General features: G+C 40.3%; 2 protein-coding genes and 1 long non-coding RNA gene across 4 annotated transcripts; all 3 read right to left on the bottom strand.

Moving 5' to 3' along the window:
• Nucleotides 1-669: 669 nt before the first annotated feature.
• Nucleotides 670-4,169, bottom strand: wipf1a (WAS/WASL interacting protein family, member 1a). The gene is made up of 5 exons (XM_072685116.1): nt 4,095-4,169; nt 2,993-3,973; nt 2,707-2,913; nt 1,385-1,498; nt 670-1,125 (listed from the first exon to the last, which is right to left on the bottom strand). Exons 1-5 carry the CDS (start codon nt 4,132-4,134, stop codon nt 1,064-1,066), a joined length of 1,404 nt encoding a protein of 467 aa, XP_072541217.1. The 5' UTR covers nt 4,135-4,169; the 3' UTR covers nt 670-1,063.
• A 57-nt stretch (nt 4,170-4,226) lies between these two features.
• LOC140560618 (uncharacterized) lies at nt 4,227-10,183 on the bottom strand. Of its 2 annotated transcripts, none has more exons than XR_011979984.1 (4): nt 10,116-10,183; nt 5,690-5,783; nt 5,285-5,414; nt 4,227-4,256 (listed from the first exon to the last, which is right to left on the bottom strand). It is a non-coding gene; the product is annotated as an uncharacterized lncRNA (long non-coding RNA). The 2 variants fall into 2 exon arrangements; XR_011979985.1 differs by lacking the exon at nt 10,116-10,183 and adding an exon at nt 9,598-9,644.
• Nucleotides 10,184-12,398: 2,215 nt separating this feature from the next.
• Nucleotides 12,399-23,969, bottom strand: LOC140560616 (acetylcholine receptor subunit alpha). The gene is made up of 9 exons (XM_072685115.1): nt 23,909-23,969; nt 22,054-22,196; nt 20,100-20,144; nt 19,830-19,939; nt 18,049-18,244; nt 17,515-17,752; nt 13,991-14,214; nt 12,842-13,081; nt 12,399-12,651 (listed from the first exon to the last, which is right to left on the bottom strand). The coding sequence occupies exons 1-9, from the start codon at nt 23,952-23,954 to the stop codon at nt 12,523-12,525; spliced, it is 1,371 nt and encodes a 456-aa protein (XP_072541216.1). The 5' UTR covers nt 23,955-23,969; the 3' UTR covers nt 12,399-12,522.
• Between the last annotated feature and the right edge of the window lie 3,453 nt (nt 23,970-27,422).

Here is a 27,422-nt window from a genome sequence, read left to right as displayed (position 1 = left end):
AAAATACATATTGAATAAAAGTCTTGAATATTAAAAACTACAGCTTGAAAAAAGTCTTAAATATTATGCAATAAATATTGAATAAATGTCTTGACTATTACAAAATACATCTTGAATAAAAGTCTTGAATATTATAAAATACATCTTTAATAAAAGTCCGGAATATTAAGAAACATCTTGAATAAAAGTCTTCTCTGTAGGTTACTGTGGCCAGTTCCCAGCATTGTTTATATTTCCTTACCTTCGTGAAAACACGTATGAAAACAGATATGTAACAGCGAGAGATTGGTCTTGTCCTGGTGTAACTTTTTAAGCAGAGAGATAAAAGCTAAAAGATCGAGCTTCGGTTGTAAACAGATCATAAAACGTAATTGGTATGTATATATATATATATATATATATATATATATAGAGAGAGAGAGAGAGAGAGAGAGAGAGAGAGAAATATTTTCTTATAATAAATATTAAAATATTTTTTGATTCTCTCCATGTACCTTCATTTTTATTTTATTTTTTTCTTCTAACATATTGTTTCCCATCATTCCCAACTGTACATTTCCCATATAGATTATATATCAACATATCTGAATTTACCCTTCTCAGTACAATTACTACAGTCTTCTGTTTTTGTCCATTTTCTAATTGTGGGAATAAGAAAACAGCCACAGATTGTGTCTGATAAAGGTGTTTTATTTTAGCCTTTTCTGCAAGAACAACACAGTATTACATGTCATCCTCCATTTGTCCATGCATCCACTATTAATCCATTCATTCATTCAGTCATTCACACACACATACAATACTCAAAAATGAAATAAAAAAGCCCATATAATAAAAACTCTCTCTCAAAATACATTTTGTATTACTAAAATAACGAAATAACTAATAATAGTTTGTGATATATAGCATATGTTTTGTGTGTGTGTGTGTGTGTGTGTGTGTGTGTGTGTTCTGGTCTTGTAACCAATAGCAACATTTTAAAAACTTTATTTTTAATTAATTTGTTTTGATTACCAAATTAAAATGGCCTCAATAATACTGCACTGGTATGAGTGATTTTCCTTCATCTGGGTATTGGAGGCAGCGGAGGCAGTGGAGGAGCACCTCTCTCTTTCTGTGATGGTCCTGCAGGCAACACAGACAAGTTTAGGGTAATTGAGTGTCAATAAAATCATCAGCAAAAAAGAGACAAAGGTTTGTCTTTGTTAGGTATGGATGCTGAGAATATAAATCAGAGCAAAACCTCTCAACTCCCCAAATGGTAACTTTTCAAGAGACCAAAAATCGTATCTACAGCAGTACTATGAAATGTTATGAGACATCATGGGTCATTGCAACAGTGCAGAAGTAACATGAACTTCACACCAAAGACAGTGTTCCTCACCTTTGCTGTCGCTCTTACCAGCCTTGCTGGGGTATGTCTTAGGGGAGGGGATGTAAGGCTCTGGTGGGGGCAACTCAGAAAGGGGATGGAAGGAAAACCTCATGTCCCAGTCATCTAAAAAAATGAACAATAGTCACCGGATCAAGAGCATTCAGACCTATTTTATTCATACATACACAGCACAAGCGTAAATTGAATTGGCTCGAGGAGATGTTTGGAAATGAGTAATGAGAGAATGAATGAGTTTTTCTATAAGCGCTTCCTGCCCAGACAAATAGCTTTAGACCTCATTTTCCGAGGTGGTCTAACGCTTTTTACTGTAATGCCTGTTTTCAGTCACTTAATTGAATTTGGCCACCACACTCCACAACAGTGTTGTTTAAGTTATTACACATAAGTCTTGATTAGTGCTTCCTTAGACAGATGTGAATGCGCCCAGACTAGTCTTGAGTCTTGATGGTGTCTCAAGTGTCAGACCTTATGAATGGGGTAGGAACAAAACACTCAACGTGGTTTGATTGAAGCAAGGCTCTATAAGCATTAGGTTAAGTCCTTGGTTGGGACTGCTGACCACAGGGCAAATACAGAGTTTGTCAAATAGAGTCTAGCACTAAATCCAGAGCTTATCAAGTCCATACAGAAGTCTAGACTCAGTATTTCCTACTGTTTGGTTGCCTTTTAGGACACAGCTTCCCAACAAACTCACACTTCTTACAAACAGATTTTATACCCCACTGAAGTGGTATGATGTAACAAGGCAGATATGTGTTACAGTATTAACTGCTACTTAAAAGCTTTTTTAACACAGTGGCAATATTGCCACTGCCAATTTGCCCAATTTGTCCTTTTTTCTTTCAATTTGGAACTGCCAGTTAACCCTCCTGTTCAATAGCTCCCCCTAGCACTAGCAATGTTCCCGACACTAGGAGGGTAAGGACTTAACACATGACTCCTTCAATACATGAGAAGCTAGCCATCGACTCAAACTTCTCCAGATAGCCAACATGCCCGGAGGATTGCACCGGGTTCCCAGCCATGCCACACCAGTTGTTGGTGGCCAACATTGCTATGGGAGTAATGAGGGGGGGAGCCAGCTACCCACCCGGAAAGAACACGTCTCTCTCAGACTCTGGCCTGTGATGTCAAAGCAGCATGGCTCGGGATTCGACCTAGTGGCCCCCGGGCCATAGTGGTAGCACATTACATGTCATATTGTATTTTGTTGTCACTTCATGTCATGTCCAATGACACTTTCTTCTTGTGTGAATAAAACACATGTAGGTTCCTCATAGGTTTCTTTGATAACTATGTGAATTTCATACCTGTGTTGTGTCCCTGAGGGGGACTCTGGTAGCCATTGCCCATAGTGGAAGAGGGAGGTGGAGGGAAACCTCCTGCCCCAGGCCGCTCTGGAGGTGGAGGAGGTCTGCCTGCTCCTCCACCTCCCCCGGGACGAGTGGGAGGAGGTGCAGGTGGAGACATGGTGCCACCTCTACTTCCTCCAGATGGAGGGGGAGGCGGAAGAGAACCTACAAAAATACATTAAAACATTGTGACACATTAGAACACCAAAGAATACAAAACCATAAAACTTAGCCAAGGTCATACCTGATCGTGGAGATGAGTTCCTTCCTTGTTGTGGTGGTCGTGAACTGGGTGGAGGAGGAGGTGGACCAGAACCTCCAGACCGTGGCACAGGGGGGAAGCTGTTGGATGATGGGGTTCTTTGAGGACTTCTACTGACTGGCTCCTCCCGTGGTGCAGGGGGCAGTGGAGGCAGGTCTCCTCTTCCTGACGGGAGTGGTGGGGCATTACCTGTAGGCCTTGGCGCTGAGGGGACTGCTGGTGGTTTATTTCCTGTTGGAGGTGGTGGTGGAGGTCCATCACGAGAAAATGATGCCCTGTTTCCTCCTACAGGTGGTGGGGGAAGGGGAAAATCATCTGAGGGAATTCCCGGAAGCGGAGGGCGGCCACTAGAGGGAACCGGAGGTGGGGGGAAAGATGACCTGTTTCCTCCCATGGATGGTGGAGGAGGTGGAAAATCATCTGAGGAAGCAGAAGGAAATCCGGGAAGCGGAGGACGGCCACTTGAGGGAACCGGAGGTGGGGGGAAAGATGACCTGTTTCCTCCCATGGATGGTGGAGGAGGCGGAAAATCATTTGAGGATGCAGAAGGAATTCCGGGAAGCGGAGGACGGACACTTGAGGGAACCGGAGGTGAGGGGAAAGATGACCTGTTTCCGCCAATGGATGATGGAGGAGGCGGAAAGTCATTTAAGGATGGATTTGTGTGAAATGGTGGACGTCCACCAGATGGAACAGGAGGTGGGGGTAAAGAACTTTGGCGTCCAGGGGGACCACTCGAAGGTGCTGGGGGTAAGCTGGTGCGTCGACCTGGTGGGGTGGATTGCACAGGGGGTCGACCTCCAGGTAGACCAGGAGGGCCGCTGGGCTGGGAATTGCGCTGAGGGGAAGGCATGGAGGAAGGTACAGACGGGACACTGCCCCTGCCAGAGGGACTTCGGCCAGCAGGAGTGCTTCCGCCTGGTGTAGGGAATCTACCACCAGTAGGTGGCATTGGTGGCCTTGCTGTTTAAAGAGATGTCAGTATACTGTCAATACAGTGAACAAGGAAATATGCCATTTCACACTTTTTGAACTGTGTGGAACAAGATTGCTTTTATTTTTGGAGACATGAAATAATAATTACCAGAAGCGTCTCTACTTCCTGGAGATTTTAGTCGTGGCATTCCACCCTGGAACAGACCCCCTAGCCCACCTGGAGCTCCACCTCCAAACCCACCTCCTCCTCCTCCTCCTCCTCCTCCTCCTCCTCCTCCGCCTCCTCCACCTCCTCCTCCTCCTTTGGGCTCTGTGGAGACAGATGTAATTATTATCAAGACAAAATAAATAATAGTAACTCATTACATGTTACGGTTTTCTGAGAAATCTGTATATACTGTATATATTCAGTATATGTGTGACACTACAGGGCTTTACTCTAGGGTTTACGTAGCTCAAAAACAACTTAGCCTAGTCAAACATTCTCCTAACTCACAATTTTGAGTACTGCATCTCAGTTTCATATTCATATTGGGTTAACCCAACCCAAAAATATTAGTAAATGAGCTGCAGATATTTTGTAAGATTTTAGTCTGTGTTCCTCCGCCTTATTTTGTTTACTGTTTTTCCCACCTGCAGGTTAGGCCTCCCCCCTATCACATGAGGAAAGCCTTCCTATTCTCTGGCTCCTGACCATGCAGGACCGTGGTGTTGACAGGATTTAAATGTATGATCTCCTGTCTCTTGACAGTCTGCCAGTTGCACCACTCTAGCTCTGTAAAATCATGTGCATTTCAGTGTCGTTGAAAAGAGTGGAAAGGTACATTTACTCAGAACTGTGTTTTTATTTAGTGTTATTGCACAGCTCTAGAGTGGCATGGCAGCCTAAATGCCTGTTAATCAAGCATGAAGAGATCATATATTATGATCCCTGCATAGGATCAGTGCTCCATTGTCAAAAACCTCTTAGTCTGGGGACATCATGTGATATGGGGAAGTTCTAACCATAGTAAACAGTAAACAAATTAAGGGGGAGAAAATGTCACTTGCAATTTTAGTTGCAGCTCATTTACTAATGCTTTTCAGGCTCCGCTTCATATGTGTTGTTGACCAAACTGAGATGCAGAACTAAAGAATTTGAGTTAGGTGAACTAGAGACTAGTTGAGTTGAGTTAACTCAGTAAAAACACTCTGTAAACAGTTACTGTATCATCTCATGTTGGCACTGACTTGATTTTTTACAGTGTGTCTTTTAATGTAGGTGAGCTAAACAGTGGCTGTTAGTGTGGTTGTTTGTTCTGGATATAAGAGCATTGTGCTGTAATTGAGTTTACTCACTATCGAATACTGGAGCACTGCGGTCATTGGTGACAGTTTTCTTCAGACGGGCGCCTTTGCTGATATCAGTCAGTAAAGCATTCCTCCCCTGCTGCTCAGATTTGTTCAGATTTGGTTTCTCTGTATTTGCCTGTTTCAGATGAATGGCATTTAACCCAATGAGACCACCATCAATACAGGCACAGTTCCACCACTAGATGGCTCGCTAGTGCCACATATGTTAAATACCATATATAACCACATACACAGTATATATCTATAAGTGCCTAACATATATTTTCTTCCATTTTAACAACAGACATGAAACAAACTTGTTCTTGTCAACTATATGATCCAGGTTAGGATCAGTCTGCATTAGGATAATTAGCTGCTCTGCACAGCTGTTTTTGCATGTTTTTGTCTTACCAATGCAAAGGTCGGAGGAGGTGGAGGTGGTGGCGGTGGTGGTCCAGGCATATTTTCTCTGTTTCACTCCCTCTCCAACTGTATCTAAATGATCCTACCACCAACAATACAAAAAGAGAGACATAGAGAGACATTAGAGACACAAGAGACACAAGAGAGAGGACTACACTAGGCTGGTGTTTTCACATCCCCAATGCGACACACTTCACACACTTGCTCTCAATGGAACTTCACACTTAATCTTCCTGTGGTAGAGATAAAGATGTTACTTGCTAGCTATGAAGCAGGTTCCTGATGTAGAAACTCCAGAGTACTAAATAACATGGCCAAGTTCATAATCAAAACAAGAAGTCAAAACTACACACCACTCTTGTGCTTCCTCATTCTCAAAGTAAAGTTTGGTTCTCACACCAAAATCCAGACATTTGGCCTGACATCCCTGCAAAGGTTCACTGGATCATACACTTTTTAAACTAATTAACGAACTTCCAGCATTGGACTGGCTTTTCCTCTCTGTCTTTACACTCAGAATGCATGCATAATATGGTGTTTTTCTCTTTTTTTTCCATGACAGGGTCATCTTAGGAGTACACCTGTGACCCCATTACTTATGTTCACTGTCACTGTGATCTAAACAGAAAGCAAAAGTGTGCCATGCTGTTCTTCCATTACATGGCAAGTGATGCAAGCATGGCTCTGGCCATGTTTCTCTAATTTAACATGGCAAGCTGTGCAGAATCTGGCTCATTTCCACTGGCCCATGGCTTCAGGACTGTTGCCAGACTACAATAGCTCAGGGCTTACAGGAGATCAGCAGGTTCTCGCTGCTCTGCACTCCAGCCCAGCAGCCCCAGGATGTACAGCTGCTGCACCGTGATGCCCCGTTTTTTTTTTAAATATATCTTTACATTTTAGCTCTGTGGTTTTGCCTCCACAACATGTCAGGTTTATAATTAAACAGCACAGTGTTTCATATGTACTTGTGTGTGTTTGTGTGTGTGTCTGTTTGTGTTTTCCAACATTTACAGCACAAATACAATTAAATTCATGCAACAACGCATGTATCTTGGTAAGCCAAATAATCATGAGTCTATTCTAAATATCTATTAAAGGCTGATGTCAGAATATTACAAGACAAATTAACATTTTAAGTAAAATGGTGATTTCTATTTTTGAAGATGATCCACATATAAATAATAAACAGCTAGATATAATAATTCATCTTGCAATATTGGGACAATGTAGAACTCTTAGACATTTAGACTAGATTTAACATAAATTAAATTGCCAATACATATTTTGTAGTGGAATAACTGTACAGATGCTAATTTGTAAAGTGATTTTTTTTAAGACAAGCTATAGTTGTTAATTGTGGTTGAACATTTACATACATCATGGACATGATTGCCATTGCAATATTGGGCATTCAGTTATTTAATTGAAAAAAAAAATCTGGGGGATCAGTTTCATTTTTTTTTTAATTATTTTGGGGGGGGGGGGCTGAAGTAAACACAAGGTTAAAATGATTCATACAGGATAAAACAATATACATACAGCACATACAGGTTAATTATCCTTTAGCAAGTTGTACCTTAACCAGACAATCTGTTTACCAGTCTGGTAGAATTTGGGTTGAATATTTGACTATTCAGCTTTGGAATTGGTATATGGAATTCAATGAATTTGTTGGTTCCCTGCCATGAATCTGACTTCTAAGCACAGGCCATTCCAAAACCGTAATGTTAGCCTGCTTTATCCATTCCACGACCCCTTTTGATGTCTGTTTGGGGTCACTGTTCATATTTACACCATCTAGCTGATGGTTTCAGATTATGCAAGAATTCTTAGGGAGTCCCTTTTCTTCAGTATTTCATCTGATTTCAGCAAAATGCCCCACTGCTTTTAATCTACCACCACCATGCTTAACATTTGGTCAGCTGTTTTTGGGGTTGAATGCCTCTCCAGTATTGCTTCTTTGGTCACTCTGCCCTAAGACCTCGTTCTTTGTCTCATCTGACCAGAAATTTAAGTTTAGTTTGAAGATTTTGAAGCAGGGGCTTCTTTCGTGAAAGGCAGTCTCTCAGTCCATGGTCATGCAAAAATTGCTTGACTGTAGACAGTGACACTGGGGTTCCAACAGCGTCCACTTAATGCAAGGCCTGTAGCCTAGGTGATTCTTATTCAACCCAAATGGTTACACCTCTAAATAACTTATATACAATTGCTGTAGTCAATCATGATCACTAGCAGATGGTTGAGAGGCTTTACCAATGCCAAGTAAAAAAACATTTTGGAACTTTCAGGACCACAAAATTAATCATCTAAGTGGATGTATGTGTATTTTGGATCCTTTATGCATAATTTTGAATCCAAAATTAAAACATGCACCAAATTATTATTTCTGTCCACAATAAATCAATACAAATCCCTGGGTGAGATGCCTAGAGCTGCAATTGCCTACATAAGAAATATGATCTAAACTCACTATTGATAAGGATATCTGCCAAATCCCATAAATATAAATAAATAAAAGGTAATATAATTTAGGTTATGTGGGACATAAGTCAACTTGCAACAAAAAACAAAGCCTGTCATGAAAGTTCATAACATGTTGTAAAGGCGAGGCAAAACAGTAGTTCTATGTCACTGCTGTTTTATATCTGCTAATACATACAGTTGATCACACAGCTGCTCTATTTCTGTGCCATTGTACTGGCATTTCATTTTGTAGCCACTTGTCTCCAGTACAGTTTGCTGTACAGCATAAATTTGCACACGAAGAGCCTTTTAAGTTCTAATAGAAGCTTGAAATTCACTCTTGCAAGAGTTGAGATGTGAGTCAGAAGAAACAGTAAACAGGGCTGATGGAAGAAGTGGTCTTAGAAGCTGCAGTAGAAGAGGTCACAACAACTTCCTGATGTATACACCACTAAAGAGGGCTTCTGTACAAAATGTGTATCACCATTTCCTCTGCAGTTAGAGAACACTCAGCCACAGGCATAGACTGACTTTTGAGGGTATGATGCGTGGTAACAGAGGCTGCATGTGGGTCTGTGTCTCGGTTTCGAATGCAGAGGCCTGCTATGAGCTACTTCATGGTCTTTCCTTTTCACTTGTCTTCTACTCTTTTTTTCTAATCAAGCAACATCATGGGTAGCTCTACTGTACAAAGAAAGATCAGGAAATGTTGTTGTGCTGTTTTTTTATAAGCACTTCTATAAAAGTGGAACCAAACAGTCATAAGAAAAGTGAGGCATGTTCTTAATAGAAAGGGGTGAAGAGATGAAGGAATATTATTTTTCTGAAACAACTTCAGGTTCTTTAACTTAAGGTGAGAAATATGGTTACAAGGTTGGACTGCCTTTTAGAGGAGTTTACAACAAACTGATACAGCCTATATCATTTCTTATTCGTATATTTTTGAAAACAGCAATAGAGATGAGGTCCATTTTGTACCTTCCTGATCAGGGCTGTCAATCGTTATGATTTTAGTGGAAATTGAGACGAAGATGATGGAAATGGAATTATGTAGCATATATTGAGCATGCAATGCTGTTGACAATTTCAGGTTGCTCCAACTACCACTGAAAAATATCAAGAAGTTCAGAGATGCCAGAGGGAATCATGGGTGTCCAGTCTTATTCACAATGGCCAGTGATGCTGGCAGCAGAATTATATCCCAACCAAGCAGGATCACACCTCATATTACTAATCAGTTGTTTGAAGATGAAGACCAAATGATTAACCCCTTAAACCCTTTGAACATTGTAGGTAGGCACACACTTCATTCCTATTAGTTTCATCACTTCCATGGGCCCTAAAATAGAACCCAGTGGTACTACATAAAATCCGCTAAAATAAATTGCTTAACAGTGGATTCTCTTTAGAATTAATAACTGAACCCTTACCTTATGGGTATTATGGGGTCAAACAAGTAGAATCAGGTGCTTCTGCCTGTTTGGAAGAAAACCACCAGCCCTTTCCAAGTAAGAGATGAACTACTGCATGCACTCATAATAACCTTCGTAAAGAAGTTGTGCCAGGGTAAACAACCTTTGAGAAGTTGAAAAAGGTCCACATAATCTAAAGGCCCTGTACCATTCAAATATTTTTCTGGCCACTTACTACTTCAAATAAACTTGATTTCTAACATTTGGGAGTGATTTTAACATTTTTATGATATGTTTCTTTTTAAAGAACAGGCCTGCCTGCACCTTTCTGTCCTTCAGTATCTTTCTGAGAACTCATATTTCCTCCTCTGAGTTTCCTCTAAGGTGGAGCCCAAAAAAAAAAACAACCCAACCACCTTCAGACCAAAAAACACCAACCATTTACCAGCAAGGATGGTCAACAAGGTGTCCAACTTGCCTTTGGCCCACTCTCTCTTGGTTTTCCCCTAAATCTAATCATGTAAAGATGGACTCACCCGAGTATGAAGCTGTAGAGAAGTCACTTCCACAGCAGTGCAGACTGTTGCATTGCACTTCCTCTCTCTCTCTCTCTCGCTCTCTCACACTCTCTCTCCCAATGCAGCAGACCAATCGGAGGGTGCACACTGCAGTCTCTCACACAGGGGAGTGGGCCATAGAGCATGGCATGCAAACGAACGCTACCGCACACATTTCCTCACCCATTCACTCTGTGAAAACAGCTACTGTAACTGAGAGGATATGTGCTGTCCTGCGAAATGCAGTGACAAATAAGTAATGGCCAGTCCAGCTTGGCCTCTTTCTGAAAAGGCCATCAGCTGCAATTTGTTATTGATCTATGCAGTTGTGCACTGAACATTTAAGAGGGGATATGGATAAAACATTGTCATACACTCTAGTCACACGCTAACACACTAGTCAACATATGCTGTGCTTCAGTTTGATACAACACAATACAACACAATGAGTAATATTGTTACTGTACACCCCTTTTAACTACCTTTGCACTATCTAGGTCTGAGAGCAACAAACAGAAGGCTTGACCTCAATGAGGTTATTGGGTATCCAAAGATTTAACAGAATGAAGATGTAAACTCTGGGTCAAACAAGCTGAATGCTGCTTCCTCTTCAGCAGGTCATTTGAAATGAGTAAGTATCGCCCTATTTGGTTTGTACTGAAGTGAAGGAGGAATTACACTCTGCCTTATGAGGAAGCAGCCTGAAAATAAGTACAGTGGCGAAAGTTTGGGCACCCCTAATTAAAATATCTGTTACTGTGAGCATGTAAGCACCTAAAAAGAACTGAGGGTATGAGGTTGAAGCTGACACATTTCTTTAAATTGTAATCAATCTTCTACAGTTTCAAAATAACAAAATAGGAAATGGCCCCGAAGCAAATGTTTGGATGTTTGCATGGTCAGTACACATCCTTTGGCAAGTGTCACGACTTGTCACACTTTTTGTAGCCAGCAAAGAGTCTTTCAATTCTTGTTTGGGTGATTTTCATCCACTCTTCCCACCAAAAGTCTTCAAGTTCTGAGATTCTTAGATTATTTGAGGTCTATACACCTATACACCTCTGGATTTATTCCACTGTGGATATTGAGATTCTCATAAAGAAGCCATCCTTCTTTCATCTGAATTATATATGGTGAGGACACAGAAGTCTGCTAAATCTTCCTGAAGGTTTTGTGCAGTCAATGGGGGTTGACCATCATTACTTAGGAACGGCTATCTGAATACATTTTCTCCTTATAATCTTCTCCTGCTTTGTGGACATCAGTTATTTCTCCATTTACACAGTAATAGGCAGCTCCTTGGAAGGGTCCATGGCAGCTGATTGTTGATGTAAAGTGTAAGGAGTCAAGCTTTTATAAAAGCTTTCAAATTTGCATCATTTGGCCTTTTTCTAATGATAACTGAGAACAAGCAGTAGCTCTAACAAGCTATTTTATGAGACCTTAGTTATTTTTGAGCTCACAACTCTCTAAGTACCCAAACTTTTGCATGCTGTCTCTTTTTTTAACGCATAATGTACAAGACCAAAATAATGCCCCAGTGTGGATTAAATGTTAAAGAGAATGTTTCATCTTTAGTCCCGTGCCTTTTGGAGATTTACAGTAACAGAAATTCTGACCGGGAGGGCCCACATTTCTGCATGCCACTGCTGTCTGTAATCTACGTATATATAGCCTTAGTAAGTAACAGATACTAAGTAACAGTAACAAAAAACAATAGAAGAGCATAATTTTAATAAACAATAAGGAACTTCAAACAAGAGCTTTATTTAGGGCAGACTGTTTTACTTCTTGATTTACAAGACACATGACAAAAGGTATAAATGTAAGAAAATACAATCAGTACATAAATGTAAGTATACTAATGACAATCATTACCTCAGCCACAAATCTACCATCTCAAGACTCCAAAATGCCTGTTTTTTTTCTATTTCCCATAGCTTTATTTTCCAACTTACACAGTCAACTCACACTCTGCTGAAACAACACATTTGAGAGTTTTTTGGCCGAAAGCAGTCGGTTTGTAAAAATAGATGACTTACACTTACTGTCTAAATGAGTGTGTAGTGATATAGTCAGCAGAACATGTGTAGTCTCTGATGACACTCACTTAGTGTGTTGAAATTCTGTCAGCAGATCAGCACATCTCATTTCAGAGTGTATATTTCAAAACCTGCATTTAGTCTGCTTTTGGTGGTACTGTTACCTGCGCATGGCAGAAGCTAATTGACAAAACATTATATGATCAAAATGAAGCTCTATTGTACAGCTAACATGTATATAATGGTGTGCTCCCGTGCACACAACGCTATATTTACATATTTATTTGCATGCATGTTTAGGTCTCTAAAGGTCCCTTTATTGTCAAGGTGATATTTCCACCATGTTATAGCATGCTCAGCTCAATGAGTCGCCCAGCAAACACAGCCAAAGTTCCAATTATACACACAGACATGAACACACACAGCAAAATATGATCCAGAACCATGGCAACAAACTTCCACTCCTCACAGGCCTGCACAAAGAGAGAGAGAGAGCAAGAGAGAGAGAGAGAGAGAGAGAGAGAGAGAGAGAGAGAGAGGATTGCATAAGAACAACTTTTATGAATTATATAACTTGAATCATAAAATATAAGTTTGAGACTGACTGTTATAGGCAACTTTATAAAGAATACAACTGGCTGTGATCACACTTCATGGCCTTACATTGTTGGACTCCTCGTCAGATTTCATGGTCTCTGCAATGTACTTGACACCCTCTATAGCGCTTCGCACGTCTGGGTTTTTGGTGATGGGTGACTGGTAAGGCACAGCGGTTGGCATCGGTTTCCCCGAGATATCAGAGATGTCCAAATCAGCTGTGAAAATATTCTTTGCCTGTTTCTCTATACAGGGCCGCTTCATAGTGGAGAAGAACATCAGGTTGGGGACAGTCTCAATAAAAATCTGGAAAAGCCAGAGAAAGAGACAAAACATGACTTCACAGAAGGCAATTCATCTGAATATTGAGGTTTCTTTTTGAGAATAGACATTATTTATGAGTAAAGACTGTAAATCAATGAAGAACACTAAGACACTAAGTGTAATAAGAAGCCTGTTAAGCAAATCTACTCATTTCTATAACTTCTTCAAACTTTTTTTTATTTTTTATATAGATTTAGAGATTTGCCTCTGTAAAGCAGTGGCCTCTCAACTCAAATGGCCCTGAGCTGGACCAGGAGTTGCACTGTCTTTCCTGCTCTAGTACACACACATTTCAGTTCAGCATGTGCTTCTAAGTAGCTAAAGAATCGGATCAGGTGTTTTGGGAGCAGGGAATCTGTGGGGCAGGGCTATGTCAGGACCAAGTTTAAGGAGCACCTTTGAAAGCTAACCCTGTTGGTTAATCTCATGCGTTGAGATTACTGTACTACTCTGCCCACTAGGCGGCAGCACTGGGTAAGGCATTATAAATAACATCAGCCCCATGTTGTAAGCATAAACACAGTGCTTTTAACATATACACTCAAGCACCTTCTCTGAACGCAGAAAGAGTCTTTGCCTGGCTAAATTCTTTAAGAGCCTTAATTCATCTATATAGCAGCATAAATGCTTCCACTATTGTTGTGTTTTAAGGAACAACCCTTTCTTGAAAATTAACCTTCCCTATATAAACCTCTAGAGATTGATTCAGCTGCCCAACAGGGTCTGATTTTGTACCTTCTGGACCTAAATTTTTCATCCCCAAAACCTTCTATTTATAAAAGCCTGCACATACAAGCCATCAGAACACATCAGCAATTTAGAGGACACGCCTTCAAATCACATACAATAATAGTCGAATGACTGCATGCAGCATTGGCCTGCTGTCCCCACCTTGCGGACCCAAGCAGGCATGGTGTGCGTGCTAGGGGAGCGGTGGTGTGTGTTGATGACGATGACGGTGATGATGATGGAGGCGATGACGAAGACCATGGTGAAGAGCATGTATTTGCCAATGAGAGGAACAGCGCTTGAGGTAGAAGGGATTAGCTCAACGATCACCAGCAAGAACACAGTCAGAGACAACAGGACTGAGATACTGAGGGTCATCTTCTCACCTACATACACACACACACACACACACACACACACACACACACACACACACACAGAGAATTATTGAACATATGAATTTGCTGAGCTTAATTGAGAATTTTCACCACTCATGTCGGAAACACCACAGAGGATCCTGTTACACACCCCTCAGCTGTCTCAGTAATGCATATTACCAGCAGGCTGGCCATCAGTTGGGCTAAATGTGTACAGCAGGCCCCCAAACTCCAGTGGCGCCTCACTGCAATCTATACATAGTCATTTAATGAGTTCACACAATATAGTAAGCCCCAAGGTCAGGGTGAAGGGTAGTGGAGGGTTGACAGATCTGCATGGAGTCCTACATACAGCTGTACACCAAGGGAACACATACTTATGGAATATAGTAATACAGAAATATGCACTGACCTGAGATCAGAGATCAGAAAAGAGAAGTTGGGGAGAGAAACGTTTTTGTAGATTACCAGTATATATTTTAATATGTTATTTTTTAAGTTCACAGTGGAGTCGGTTTGTGTATCTTGTATATAAAAGTAATTTCAGAATTTCATAAGTGCAGAGTTGTGTGTGTGAGCCTAAATATACATCCTAAATCACAGAATTCACACAGAAACTGTTTTATTCTTCCGCTTGATGGCTGTAACGGATTATCATCTGTAAAAGTATGAATTCATCACAGTAAAAGCTAGCCAGGCTAAAATACAGCGTCCACACAGCAGGGTTAGCTTTACAGTGTTACAACTCAGCCTCCCAAACACAACAATGAGAGCAGTCCATATTTTTCCATATAAACTCAAACAGTTCCAAGTTTTAAAAACTGATTATTAATAAAATTACTATGTATGTAATATTAATAAACATATTTAAATGTTACATAATTATAATAATATTTTTTTTTATTTAAATAAAACATTTTATTTTATGGTCAAAAATAAATGTGCCATATTATATGGATTGTATATTTTTTTATGTGTTTAGATTCTAAAGCTTAGGCACAGCGCCTAAATACTGCTGCTGAATTGCAATATGAAAAGGCAGGCTAAACTGTAGTATAGGCATAATATGTGGGAAATGTAATTATGCCTGTAAACCCTGCTTTCACTGTGAAAAATGTATACTTTTACAAATGATAGCCATCATGCGGGTGTATAAAATAGTATTGGTGTGAATTCTGGGATCTAAGGATTTAGATAATACATGTACCTCAGGAATATACACTTAGAATAAATAATGATTAAATTACTTTTATAAATATAAAAACAGACTCCAGAGTGAATCTTGAGAAATATTGTATTCAAATATGAACTAGTGTGGATTTCCTAATCTATTTTGCACACAGGGTTTCTATTATAGCAGTATAAAGGAATGAGTTGCTGTATAAGAATGTATATATGTATGCATGTCTTAAAGGGCCCATGTCCTACATTTTTCTCTATGAAAAATGCTCTGTCCTGTATTGCACCTCATTCAAAAAGAGCTCAGAGCTTAAATACTGTTAGAGAATGTCAATATGAAACGGCGGGGCTAAACTGTAGCTTAGTCTGTACAGGCAGGGATATGTAAACAAACAGAAACAGTGTTTAGCATTTGACACTAATAATATTTCCATATATTACTTCAAATGTGTTTGTTTCAACTCAGCAAGAAAAAATAGTTTTTCTATAATAGGGACCCTTTAACAACGACATTTAATCCAGTGCCAAGCAGATGACTACATGTCCATTAATTTAATGAAACAACCCAATCAATAGCTCTCTGTTATACTGGGGAAAGTACATGCACCACCATGCTGACATGTTGCTGAATATGCTGAAGGGTTACTGATATGAGGGTCCAGTAGCATGAGCAGCACTTCATCACCAAAACCAATTCTGTTAATGTAGTGTTGTATCACCGCTAAACCATGGAACCATTAAACCCTCCAGGTAGGGGCACAAGATATGCAATGTTTTGTGAAGTTAGTGGATCTGATTCCCAACACCAGCTTGTGGTAAGGCCTCTGGACATCTCTGAGACCTGAACCATTACACACAAAGAGCTGCATGCTGATTAGGGGGATTGGAGAGCACTATTGTCCTTATCATGCTCTGCTGAGCATGGCCACTTAAACACCCTACTGCTACTCAAACTGATGAACCAACACTGACACCAACCAGTGACTGAAGCAGCTACCCTAAGAAGTGACATGCTGACTGTGCTCTGTTCCAGCCCTAAAACACTCTATTGTTATAGTTCATTCAAGAGGCCAAAAAAACAACAATGCACAAAATACAGTATTTCCATCACACAGAAAATTGCAATCATATTGTTGAGTTGTTTTAGAAAAATTAACGAATGGGTTCGTTTGACTTTAAATGCAACAATGAATTTTGTTGTTTAGTAAATGGTTGACATACAGTAGACAGAAATATCTGAAAGTACAGCTTAATGAAATACATCTGTTTATTCAGATCCAAAGAAAAGAAAATGCAATGAAATCCTAATCAATTTTCCCATAAACAATTACATTTTATGCTAAAGTAACACACTCTGTTCTAATGTTATTCCTTTTTGCATTAATGGGAATGTGTGGCTTAATTTAATTAAGCCCAGACAACAAATTAATTCTTCAATTAAAACGAGGCTCACACTTTGATGCGTTATGAGCCTTCAGCACATAGAAAATCATCAGACAGAGAGATTGATATAAATAGGGAGAGAGACAGAGAGATATTGATAGAAACAGAGAGAGAGAGAGAGAGAGAGAGAGAGAGAGAGAGAGAGAGAGAGAGAGAGAGAGATGTGTGATGTATAATACATTAGAGCAGAGTCAGACTGGCAGACATGGTGAGACCAGAGCCTCTGAGAGAGCCTAATGAGACACAGACAGAGTCACTGACAGAGCGCATACGCACACATCTCACACACATACACATCCACATACACACGTCAATGGCACAGACACCCGGCATTAACTGCAGACAGAGCTCATGTCAATCACACATGCAGTTAGTTTGAAGATAAACAGCAGGCAGGAGATAAACCCAGTGAGGAAGCAGGTGACCACTCTAGCAATGAGGTATTCATCCAATCATCCTTCCATCACTCTAGTCGTCCTGCCTTGATATCCTGGGAATCAGTGCCTGTATCGTTTCCTTATCAATTTATACATCCAATTAAATTAAATCTCTATATAATCTAGACGGTCTGTTTCTAAATGTGGCTGTTTAATTGGCATGACCTTGAACATTCATTCATAAAGATTCTTTAAGGAAACAAAAGCTCTTCATTCCAAGAAACAGTCACCTGTATTTTTAAGCCTGTACCTGAGTCTGTGGGCAGGTAGAAGACCAGGCCGGTCAGGAAGGAGAAGAGTATGCAGGGGATGATCACATTGACGATGAAGTAAAGCGGCAGCCTCAGCATGAGGAAGTGGTAGGTGATATCCAGGTAAGGTGTGTCAGGACAACAGGCATAATAGACCCAGTGCTTCCAGCTCCTGTAGTCCTTCATCACCCACTCCCCACTCTCCATAAAGTTACTCAGGTCTGGCCTATCACTGTCCTAGAGAATGAAGAGAAGGATCAGGGATGTTAAAGTGTCCACAGTAATTACACTTTTAAATCAATAAACAGGCCTAGTATAAATTGCATTAATGCATTAAACTGAGCTCTTGATCAATGATTGAACACGTCAGAATAATCCATAATAGTACACTCAGGTCAGTCAGAGGCCCATAGAATCTTCACACGGCAGATAGTTGCTCAGTGCTCTGTCTAATATTTACATGAATCCACCAGATGTGAATTTTCTTTATTGGAAACGTTCATGGTATTGTTAAAGCACTGTGCTTTTCTTACAGGGTTAATGACGACGAGGTTTCCATCAAAGGTCCATGTTCCGAGTTTCATGCTGCAGTTCTGGAGGTCAAAGGGGAAGTGAAGCACAATGATCTCACAGTAGCTCTTAAAGATGGCTGGAGGGTTCCACGTGATCATTCCTGTATGTTCCAGCAGAACCTTGGTCTCGTGCACAATGGCAAAGTCACCATCTGCACTATGGGGGACAAACACAAGGTAGTGTGAGGAAGAGCGTTTAGATCTGGGTATCCAACTCCAGACTCAGAAGTCTGCAGTTCATCTGAATCAACTCCAGGTTTAGTAGGCATGTCAGAGCAGAGACCTCACCAAGCTGTACTGAAAGGACATGAGCTGTACAGGATTGTCCATGACCAATTTTCATACCTCAGAATGGTCTACTCTTATTGGCTGCTTTTTGGCTGCATTGTGCATTCAAAAAAATGAAACCCTAAAACATTCCTAATAACTTCAATTCTAAATGGTCTTTCTTCCAGCTAATTTTCTATATATGGGCCATATGGATGGGGAGAATGGCATTTTGACACTTTTTTTCTCTCAATTTGGTACTGCCCATTGACCCACTTGCTCGTATGTCCTCCAACCCCTAGCAAAGAACCAACACTAGCAGTGTAAGGACTTAACACATGTCTCTGCCAATACATCTGAGGTCACTGCTTCTTTTTGAACTGGTGCTGATGCTGCATCACCAGGCAGCTGACACACTCGGAGGTAAGTGTTGGGTCTTCAGCTCCACTGCACCAGCTAACAAAAACATGTGCTTGCCAACGTCGCTTAAAAGTGATGAGGGAAGAGGGCCCCAGCTATGCACCTGGAGAGAGCATGCCTATTTGTACTCTCTCAGATACTGGCTGCTGATGACAAAGCAGTATGGCACAGAATTAGAACTTGTGACAATAGTGGCCAGGCCATAATGGTAGCGCATTAGACCGCTGAACCACTGGGAACCCATTTTATGTTTTTGTACTACATTCATTGTTTAATAATAGAAGTTTGCCTAAATTATGGACCTTTTTAAAGCAGCATTACATGAGAATTGGTACACACACACACACACACACACACACACACAAAATGTGTCACAAATGTGAGCGAAGACACACATAAACACTTCACAAGCTAAGAGCGTCACTGGAAAAGAATAAGGAACGAAAAAAGTGAGAGGAGAGGAAGAGGAGAAAGGGATGAAAAGAGGAAGAGGATAAGGTTAACAGCCTCAGACAGCTCTGCCTGGAGACTGCCATGGTCCTGGCATCACACCACCCTGACTGTAGCTCGTGCCAACCAACCAGCATAGCGACGGGCATGGGTTTCACAAGCAGCAGACTGGTTGTCAGGGAGAAACTGTGTGTGTGTGTGTGTGTGTGTGTGTGTGTGTGTGTGTGTGTGTGTGTGTGTGTGTGTATGTATGTATGTGGTTATGCACATGTGTGTTAGACACAACATATGGTGTGAGAGGGAAACCTATGATGAGAAGTCCAGATTTAGCTTACTGCAGTATGAGTGCTCTTTCATGCCCACACACACATTATACACAGACTGCACACACACACACACACACACACACACACACACACACACACACACAAAAAACAAAAAAAAAAAAAACAAAGCAAAACAACAAATCCATGCTAGAGCATTAGTCATAAGACAGAACACATCACTTTTACGTATGTTATGTGTGTAAGTCCATCAGCTCAGATTGCGTAAGCGTGCTCAATTGCTGAAGGCTGGGATAAAGAGGCAGTGTCCTGAGGTCGTACTTGTTATAGAGAACGAGGTCAGGTCTCCAGATGTCAGTGGATGGAACTCTGATCTTTTTTATCCCTCCGTAGTCTTCTGGGTTCCACTGCAGGTTCACGTCTTTCCATTGCTAAAGGCAGGGTAAGTGGATTACATCATTATTATAGGAAAGATAAAGCAGCATAATTCCCCTTAAAAGCCCCGGTGGAGACTTATATGGGTTATGTTATGTGTTAATACCTCAATTAGAGTAACAAAGAGCGATTTAAAAGGAAATACTCTTTAAGTACCTGCTTCAGACGCACATTGCTAGTGACGATCTGGTTCACTTCATCCTGTCAGAGATCAGATATCCAAAAGTGAAATTCATTTTCCAGTTCATGCTGGATATACATATACAGTTGCAATCAAAATTATTCATCCTCCACTGCAAATCAGGTTTATCAGCAAAATGTACAACCATTCAGCTGTTTGCAATAAACCAATCAAACAAGAGCAATTTAATATATCTCAACACAACTAATAGAACAAGTGCTTTCCCCACATTCAACAAATGATGCCACTTTCAGTGACGACTGCAGTCTCATAATTATTTATCCCTTCAAGACAAGTGTCTTTAGTATTTAGTAGAGCCCCCTTTTCCTGTTTGACCTGCTGTAAACTTGATGCATAGCCAGACACCAGCTTCTAGCAGCATTCCTGAGGAATCTTTTCTTGTGGACAATGGCCTCCAGTTTACTAATATTCTTGTGCATGCTGAATCCGCCTTCCTCAGGGCCCACCAAAGATTTTCTATGGGGTTCAGGCCAGGCAATCTTGTTAACTACACTTCTAACTGTATATTTAGGAACATTGAGTGCTTTGCTCTCTTTTTGTATACTTTTGCTTGTTTGTGCAAGGCAGTGATTTACTCTCTGAACTTTTTGGACAACTCTCCAATATGGAACAAATTACAAAATTATAAATTAAATGCATTTAATTTCATTCCAAAATAGATTTTACACACTAATGTGTGATTTGGAATATATTGTCTGTATACCATATAAAAAAAAAAATGTATAATTGTATAATTGTATATTTAAAAATGTATAATTGTAGCAGACAGCAGTACTTCCCCATAGTAGAACAGGGAAAGGTTCCCTCTGGATGCTGAAGCTGTAGTAGTGTTCTTTCTGGCTCACCATATCTCGCGCTCGTTAATTAGCTGTGGTGTATTTGCTGTAATACGCCGCTTGGACAGAAGTCCTTTTGCATGTCCCTCTTGGTTAATAGTTTTAAAGCCAAGGTAAAGGTGGGGGTCTTAATTTGATTCTAGCTCACTGGTTTGCCTAACCGAGCAGTGGTTTTGCATTTCATTCAGTGTTGGATGTTTGGAGATTGGATTACACCTGAATATAGGCCTCCCTCATGTTTAGAGGTATGTGAAGATTTTTTCTTTTTTTTTTTACCTTTAGCTAAGTCGTAATTTACGTTTTAGTAGAGCATAGGCCTCAATGAACCTGGCTAGCTGGGGCACAGTTATTACTGTTCTTTGAAAGGGTTTGTTTTACAGGCAGCAATTGGACCTTACTGACTCTTCAGACTGACTTTTTATTCTAGGCTAGATATTTCCTGAGACCTGGATAAAGCAGTATATGGTAAATATATAAATGATATAAAATATAAATTAAACTGCCTCTTGTTGTTTCTTGTTCTTGTTTTGCTTATATTAATTTTAATTTTAATTAAGTCTTTCTTCATTTTTTGGTCTATTTAAATTACTGCAGAGATGAGTTTAATCTAATTTTTAGTCATTTGTGATTTCTTTTTTTTAGATTTAGGCTAAGCCAGGTGGACAAGAGTCTTGCAGTGGGTTTTTTTTATTACATTTTATCTCAAACACACCTGATGCAACTAATGAAAATCTTGATTTGCCACCCGGTTTGCAAATTGTTGTGCTCTTATTCTATTCAGGATTTGATTCAGGGAGATTAATCATTCAGAATCTGCAGTAGTCATTAAAACCAGTATTGTGTGTAGAGTTAGTAGAAAACCCCTATTTATGTTGAGCTATTTAAATTGTCCTTGTTTGATTGGATTATTCTGAACGGCTGAAAGCTTGCTACTAAAGCTAATTTGCAATACGACTGAGAACTTTCATTTGCAACTGTATGGAAGAAGTGGTGCTCAGCATTGTGAGTTCAAAACACTGACATTGTGAGCAATGAAAGGAGTAAGTGTCAATGTAGTGATCTTGGTTCATACCACGCTGATAAGCTGGATCAGCTGCAGTCCTACAGTGACCACCACTGCGTCCTTAAAGTGATTTACTGGTCTAACCACTTTATTATACCCAGAGAAGATATTTTTAACCAGACGCGTCTCATCCTCTGAACACCACACCAGACCTGTTTGACACAAAAATACAGATAAAACTCCCCCAGTTAAAAACTCCAGTACCCCCGGTACTCTGCCACGTAGCAGGACTAGATTATCAAACCATATTCAGTTAAATGCCGTTGCTGTTTTGTTCTGTTGTCAGAGGTGGAAAATTACTCTGGAGTTAGAGTATTACTGCTCAATTCACTCTCACTGAATGAAATATGGAAAAATATGCTTGAGTGAAGGCCTCTGCATATAAACACACTCAACAAATAACACATTTCAGAGCACAATTCCTATTTTGTTGGCTGAATTTAACATAATTCTTTTTGTATGTTAAATTAATACAGTTATTAAGCTTTTTCTAGCCTGACCAAGCCAACAGCATTTAATACCTGGGAGAAGACTTTTAAGACAGAGAGGAAAGCTCTTTGTCTGGTGTTCGGGTTGCTTCTGCTTTGTGGTCGAAAGCCAGACCCTACATTTTGATAAGTAGAGCTAGGAATGAGGGAATGAGTTCAAGGGAGGAGTAAGGTACATATAAGTAAGGTAGAGATGGAATTTATAGGATGTTAGATTGGGAGGAGGGGCTTCAGGCCTTTCTCTTATATAGAATCAGAATTTTAAAATAATAGTAAAGCTTCAATGTAGTGGAAAATGCCATTGCCCTCCACTAGGCAGATCAAGGGTCAATTCAGATAAGCACACTATATAAGAAACATATATAAGGTCTTGGGCAAGTGATAACACTTCAGTCACCTGCCTCTGTAACATGATTATGGTGTAAGTCGCTCTGGATAGGAGCAGCTGCCAAATGCTGTAGATGTCCTAAATCTGATTAATGAAATATTTTCCATCTGTGTCATTCATCACTTTGCCTTGAGCTACTCTTTCAAAAAAAGTAAAACGGCAAAAGTTCAGCAGTTCACACCTTCTGAATAACATATAGCATACCAGAATCAAGCATGTACTGACCCTGAATGGAGTAGTGTCTCTCACACTGCTCTCTCTCTACTGCTCGCTCAGTTTTCTAAAGGTAAAGTTAGGTGGTGTCATTGCAGACCCTGTAAATAAACTCAACTGAGTGTGAGAGATGAGCTGAGAGGGAACGTGTGAAAGTTCCATTAGTTCTAGAGTTACCGGAAAGCCTTTCTGAGTTCCGCTCCATGTTTATCATCCGCTGGTGTCTCCTGTTGACATTTCCCAGCCTGTAATGTGCCGTTAAAAGTCTTATTTGAATTGTCAGTGGATTAGAGAAGCTTTCTTTCAGCATTTCCGAGAACGGTTGTATTTAATAATACATATCGGACCAGTTAATCCATGTTTATGCTGAATGTAGAACCTTCTCAAATCAATATGTCTCTTCATTCACGTCAGCCTGACTTAATAATCAGTTATTATTCAGTGATTCCCACAGGAGAGGAGTGAAGAAAGTCACCAGCAGTCACTTGGACATCTGTAGCTGTCAATCAAACCAGTGTTTTTTGTGCAGTCTATAAACAGAGGGATGTTCCATCTCACATTTTACAACTGAACATTAAAACTCTTTTGACCTCTCATTTTACATGTTCCTACATTGTAGCTACGTAACAAGACACTAGGTTGAAACCGTGTCCCCAGAGACCCCAGATTCTTTAAAGGATCAGAAAACCGACCAAACAATGCTTTCTCTGCTTAATACACAAGCATGCACTCATTTAAAAAGGGCTTTTCTAAAGCAAGAACCAAAAAACTGTACCTGCAAATACAGTCAGGAGCAGAGAAACCAAATAGGGCCACTTCATGATGTTGTCAGCAGTGTCCACGAAGAAAAGTCTAGTCACGCGCTCTATTTAAAGCAGAGGAAGTAGTAAGATCTCTTAGTTCTCTGTTCTTTCGGGCCTCTGTTGTTCACATCTGCTCTGAATGGTTTAATAACTGAGTTGCAGTGCTGGTGCCTGGTGCCTCATTGATGCCCACTGAACGCTCTGCCTGTCTCTGAATACTGTCACAGCACGGTCACACACACACACACACACACTCACACTCCTCAGCCATCCAGCACATGAAACCAGAGACAAATACTTGTGTAAGCCATCGCTCATGTGTTCTTCACATACAACACCCATACACACAGAGTGTCAGTGTCGTGGAATATAAATACTGGAGTTCAAAAGTTGATCATGTTTTGATCACGTGCCATATTAATATTTATATCATTTTATAAATGGATTTAAATATTAGAAACTATTTACCAACAAGTATTTTCAGATGTTTTACTCAATATTTTAAGAATTCTGTGGACAAAAAATGAAAAAAAATGGTGTACTGTAAAGGTTTGTGCTTTAACATTTGATCTTTATGTTTGAATTATGGTAAATTCTGGATTTTGGGTTTAATATTACAGAATTTTGAATGATATACATACTCTTTTTAGATATTTTGTAGATCTTGACATTTAAACATCCTAGTAAATCATTATATAAATGTACAGTCAGGTCCAGAAGCATTTGGATTGCGACACTTTTTAATCTATTTTTTAATAGATTTAAATTGAGGCAGTCACAATGTGATTAAAGTGATGTTCAGCTTTAACTGTGCAGGAATTACAGCCATGTTTGTCTTGCCCCTCCATTTTCATAGGCTCAAAAGTAATTGGACATTTGACTGATACACAGTATCAGTCAAATGTATCAGTAGCATGTTGCCTTGTTACTTTATGATAATTAATAGAAATTAATTTTAAAAATGTGTAAGAAACAATCCAAATACTTTATGGATCCAAATATTTTAATTATTGGACGATGGACTTGACTGGATAGGATTAACATACAAAAGCACCGATGTGGAATGTGCTAGGTTTTAATACTGTTCCAGCAGAAGTATATGGTCTGAGGTACCGCGCCGACACGCCTGAGAAATATGCCCAGAGAAATGTGTTAGCATCTTAGCTGCACATTATGAATGGCTGTTCTTCATGTTGCCAAACGGCCCAGTCAGCATGGGCTTATTATATTAGATCATGGCCTAATCATTTCACAAGCTGGAGCTGAGAGGCCCCAGCTTTTGGTCAGACTTTTCCAGATGGCTGAATCTGACATGACTGCATCCTTTCTCAATATCCCACCTGCCCCCCCCTCCCACAGTTCTAGTGCTCTTTCCCTTCCACAACCTGCCCCACCAGCAGGTCCTGGTGGCCTTTCCCCTCCACAACCTGCAGGGCTGCTGTCGCCTCAAGGCTTCAGTATGCTTCTCCTGCTCAGTTTGCAGTCTGTGCTCGAGTCACATACAAACAGACGTATCCGGCGTACACTCACGCTCATATCTCAGCTTACAGAACATCTGAACTGAACTGAAATATTAACCAGACAAAAATACAGTTACTATAATATACTACACTGTAAATAAACTGGTTTCATGTTACTAAATTAGCCCAACAGAATTATTGGAAGTACTTAAAATAATGTCAGGATGTGTAATATTCCATAATCTTTTTATGCTTTTTGAAGCTCTCTATATATTTTGTTACCATAACATTAATACTAACTCCTTGCTCCTTGTTTCTACACTCGTCTATTTTATCATCCCCATTAAGCAAAACACACTAACACACCACCACCATGTCAGTTTCTGGTCCTGATCATGGTCCTGTGGGGTCCTGACTATTAAAAAACAGGGTGAAAGGAGGGTAACACGGTGGTGTACAATGATTAGCCATAACATTAGTACCACTGAAAGGTCAAGTGGAAAAACATTGATTATCTTCATCTGCAGTGGCATCTGTCAAGGGCTGGGGGATATTAGGCACCTAGTGAACAGTCAATTCTTGAAGGCGACGTGTTCAAAAGCAGGAAAAATGGGCAAGAATACGAGCCACTGAGCCACTTTGACAAGAACCAAATTGTGATGGCTAGATGACTGGGGCAGAACATCTCCAAAATATCAGGAAGGTCTTGTGGGGTTTTTCTGGTATGCAGTGGTCAGTATGTGCTCCAATAAAAACAACCCATGAAGCATGGAGGATAAACTGGATAAACTTCTATCTAAAAATGTCTGTGGACTGTTCACACTAGTGTCATGAGAAGACAGTATTTGTGTTTACACTATTCCAAGTGCTGCAAAGGTAAAGAAGGAATGTTCCAGGAAAGGAAAAATGGAAAATCAAATCACAATTTGTTAAGCCCACAATCCTGTCTCTGCACACGCCGTCCTGTCTGCTACAGACAGGAATACTGTCCCCCAACACACACAGTCTCCCTAAAGACCAATTCCCCCTGCCTCCTTCCCCCATCGCTCCTGCACTCACACCCCGGCATCATTCATCTTATTTAGAACCAGAGTGGCAGCTCTGGCAACCGCTGAATTAAGAGAGATCAGTACTCCACCCACCCACCAGACACACACACACACACACACACAAAATATAGCCTGGTAGCCACCTGAATCCCAGCCCTGCACGTGTTTGTCCTGGCAAGATTAAAGCTGTTCGACCTTGAGGTAGAGCACCGTTCACATTCCCAATCCTCATCCATGCTCACTGTCTGCAGACAACACAAGCACACACACACACACACACACACACACACACACACAGAGAGCTCTGCATGAGGCCTGCTTTCTTTATCTCAGCTCTTCATGTGATTAACAGTGTCTTTAGAGATCAGTCCAAACATGGGCACACACACACTGCTGGTGATGTTTTGAGAGGTCTAAAAAAGCACCTCTTTTATACACGCTATACTCTGCATGATAACATCTGCTTAGACTATCTACACGACTCGAGGCCTAGAGGGAACGTCTATGTGGTAAAAATAAATAATAATAATAAAATAATAAATAATAGTCTAATTATTTGTTTACAAAATCAGCAACAAACACAAAGAAGGACATCAAGGTCACTTGCTAGGCTCTTGCTTTATGGTCAATTAGGTGGAATTGTTTTTGCTAGGTGGTTGTTATGGTGTTGATATGGTGTTTCTAAGTGGTTACTAGGTGGTTGCTATGGTATTGATAAGTGCTAGCTAGATGTGTGCTATAGCTTTGCTGAGTGGTTGCTAAGCAGTTGCTGCGGTACTCCATATGGTTGGTTTGGTATTACTGGTGTATTTTTCATTATTGCGACATAGCAAGGGTGCAGAAACTCTTGCACCCCATTCATTCTTATGGGGAATCGCACGTCTAATCGAAAAGCTGGAAACAAGCCAGAATTCCCACAACGAGACCGGACAGTCAGGAGTTGGAACAGTGTCGATATCTCAAAAATCTACCTGACA

Source organism: Salminus brasiliensis, chromosome 8 (genome assembly GCF_030463535.1).
Source record: "Salminus brasiliensis chromosome 8, fSalBra1.hap2, whole genome shotgun sequence".
Lineage (NCBI taxonomy): Eukaryota > Metazoa > Chordata > Actinopteri > Characiformes > Bryconidae > Salminus > Salminus brasiliensis.
The sequence above is the reverse complement of the archived record's forward strand: the minus strand, read 5'-3'. Positions and strand labels throughout refer to the sequence as shown.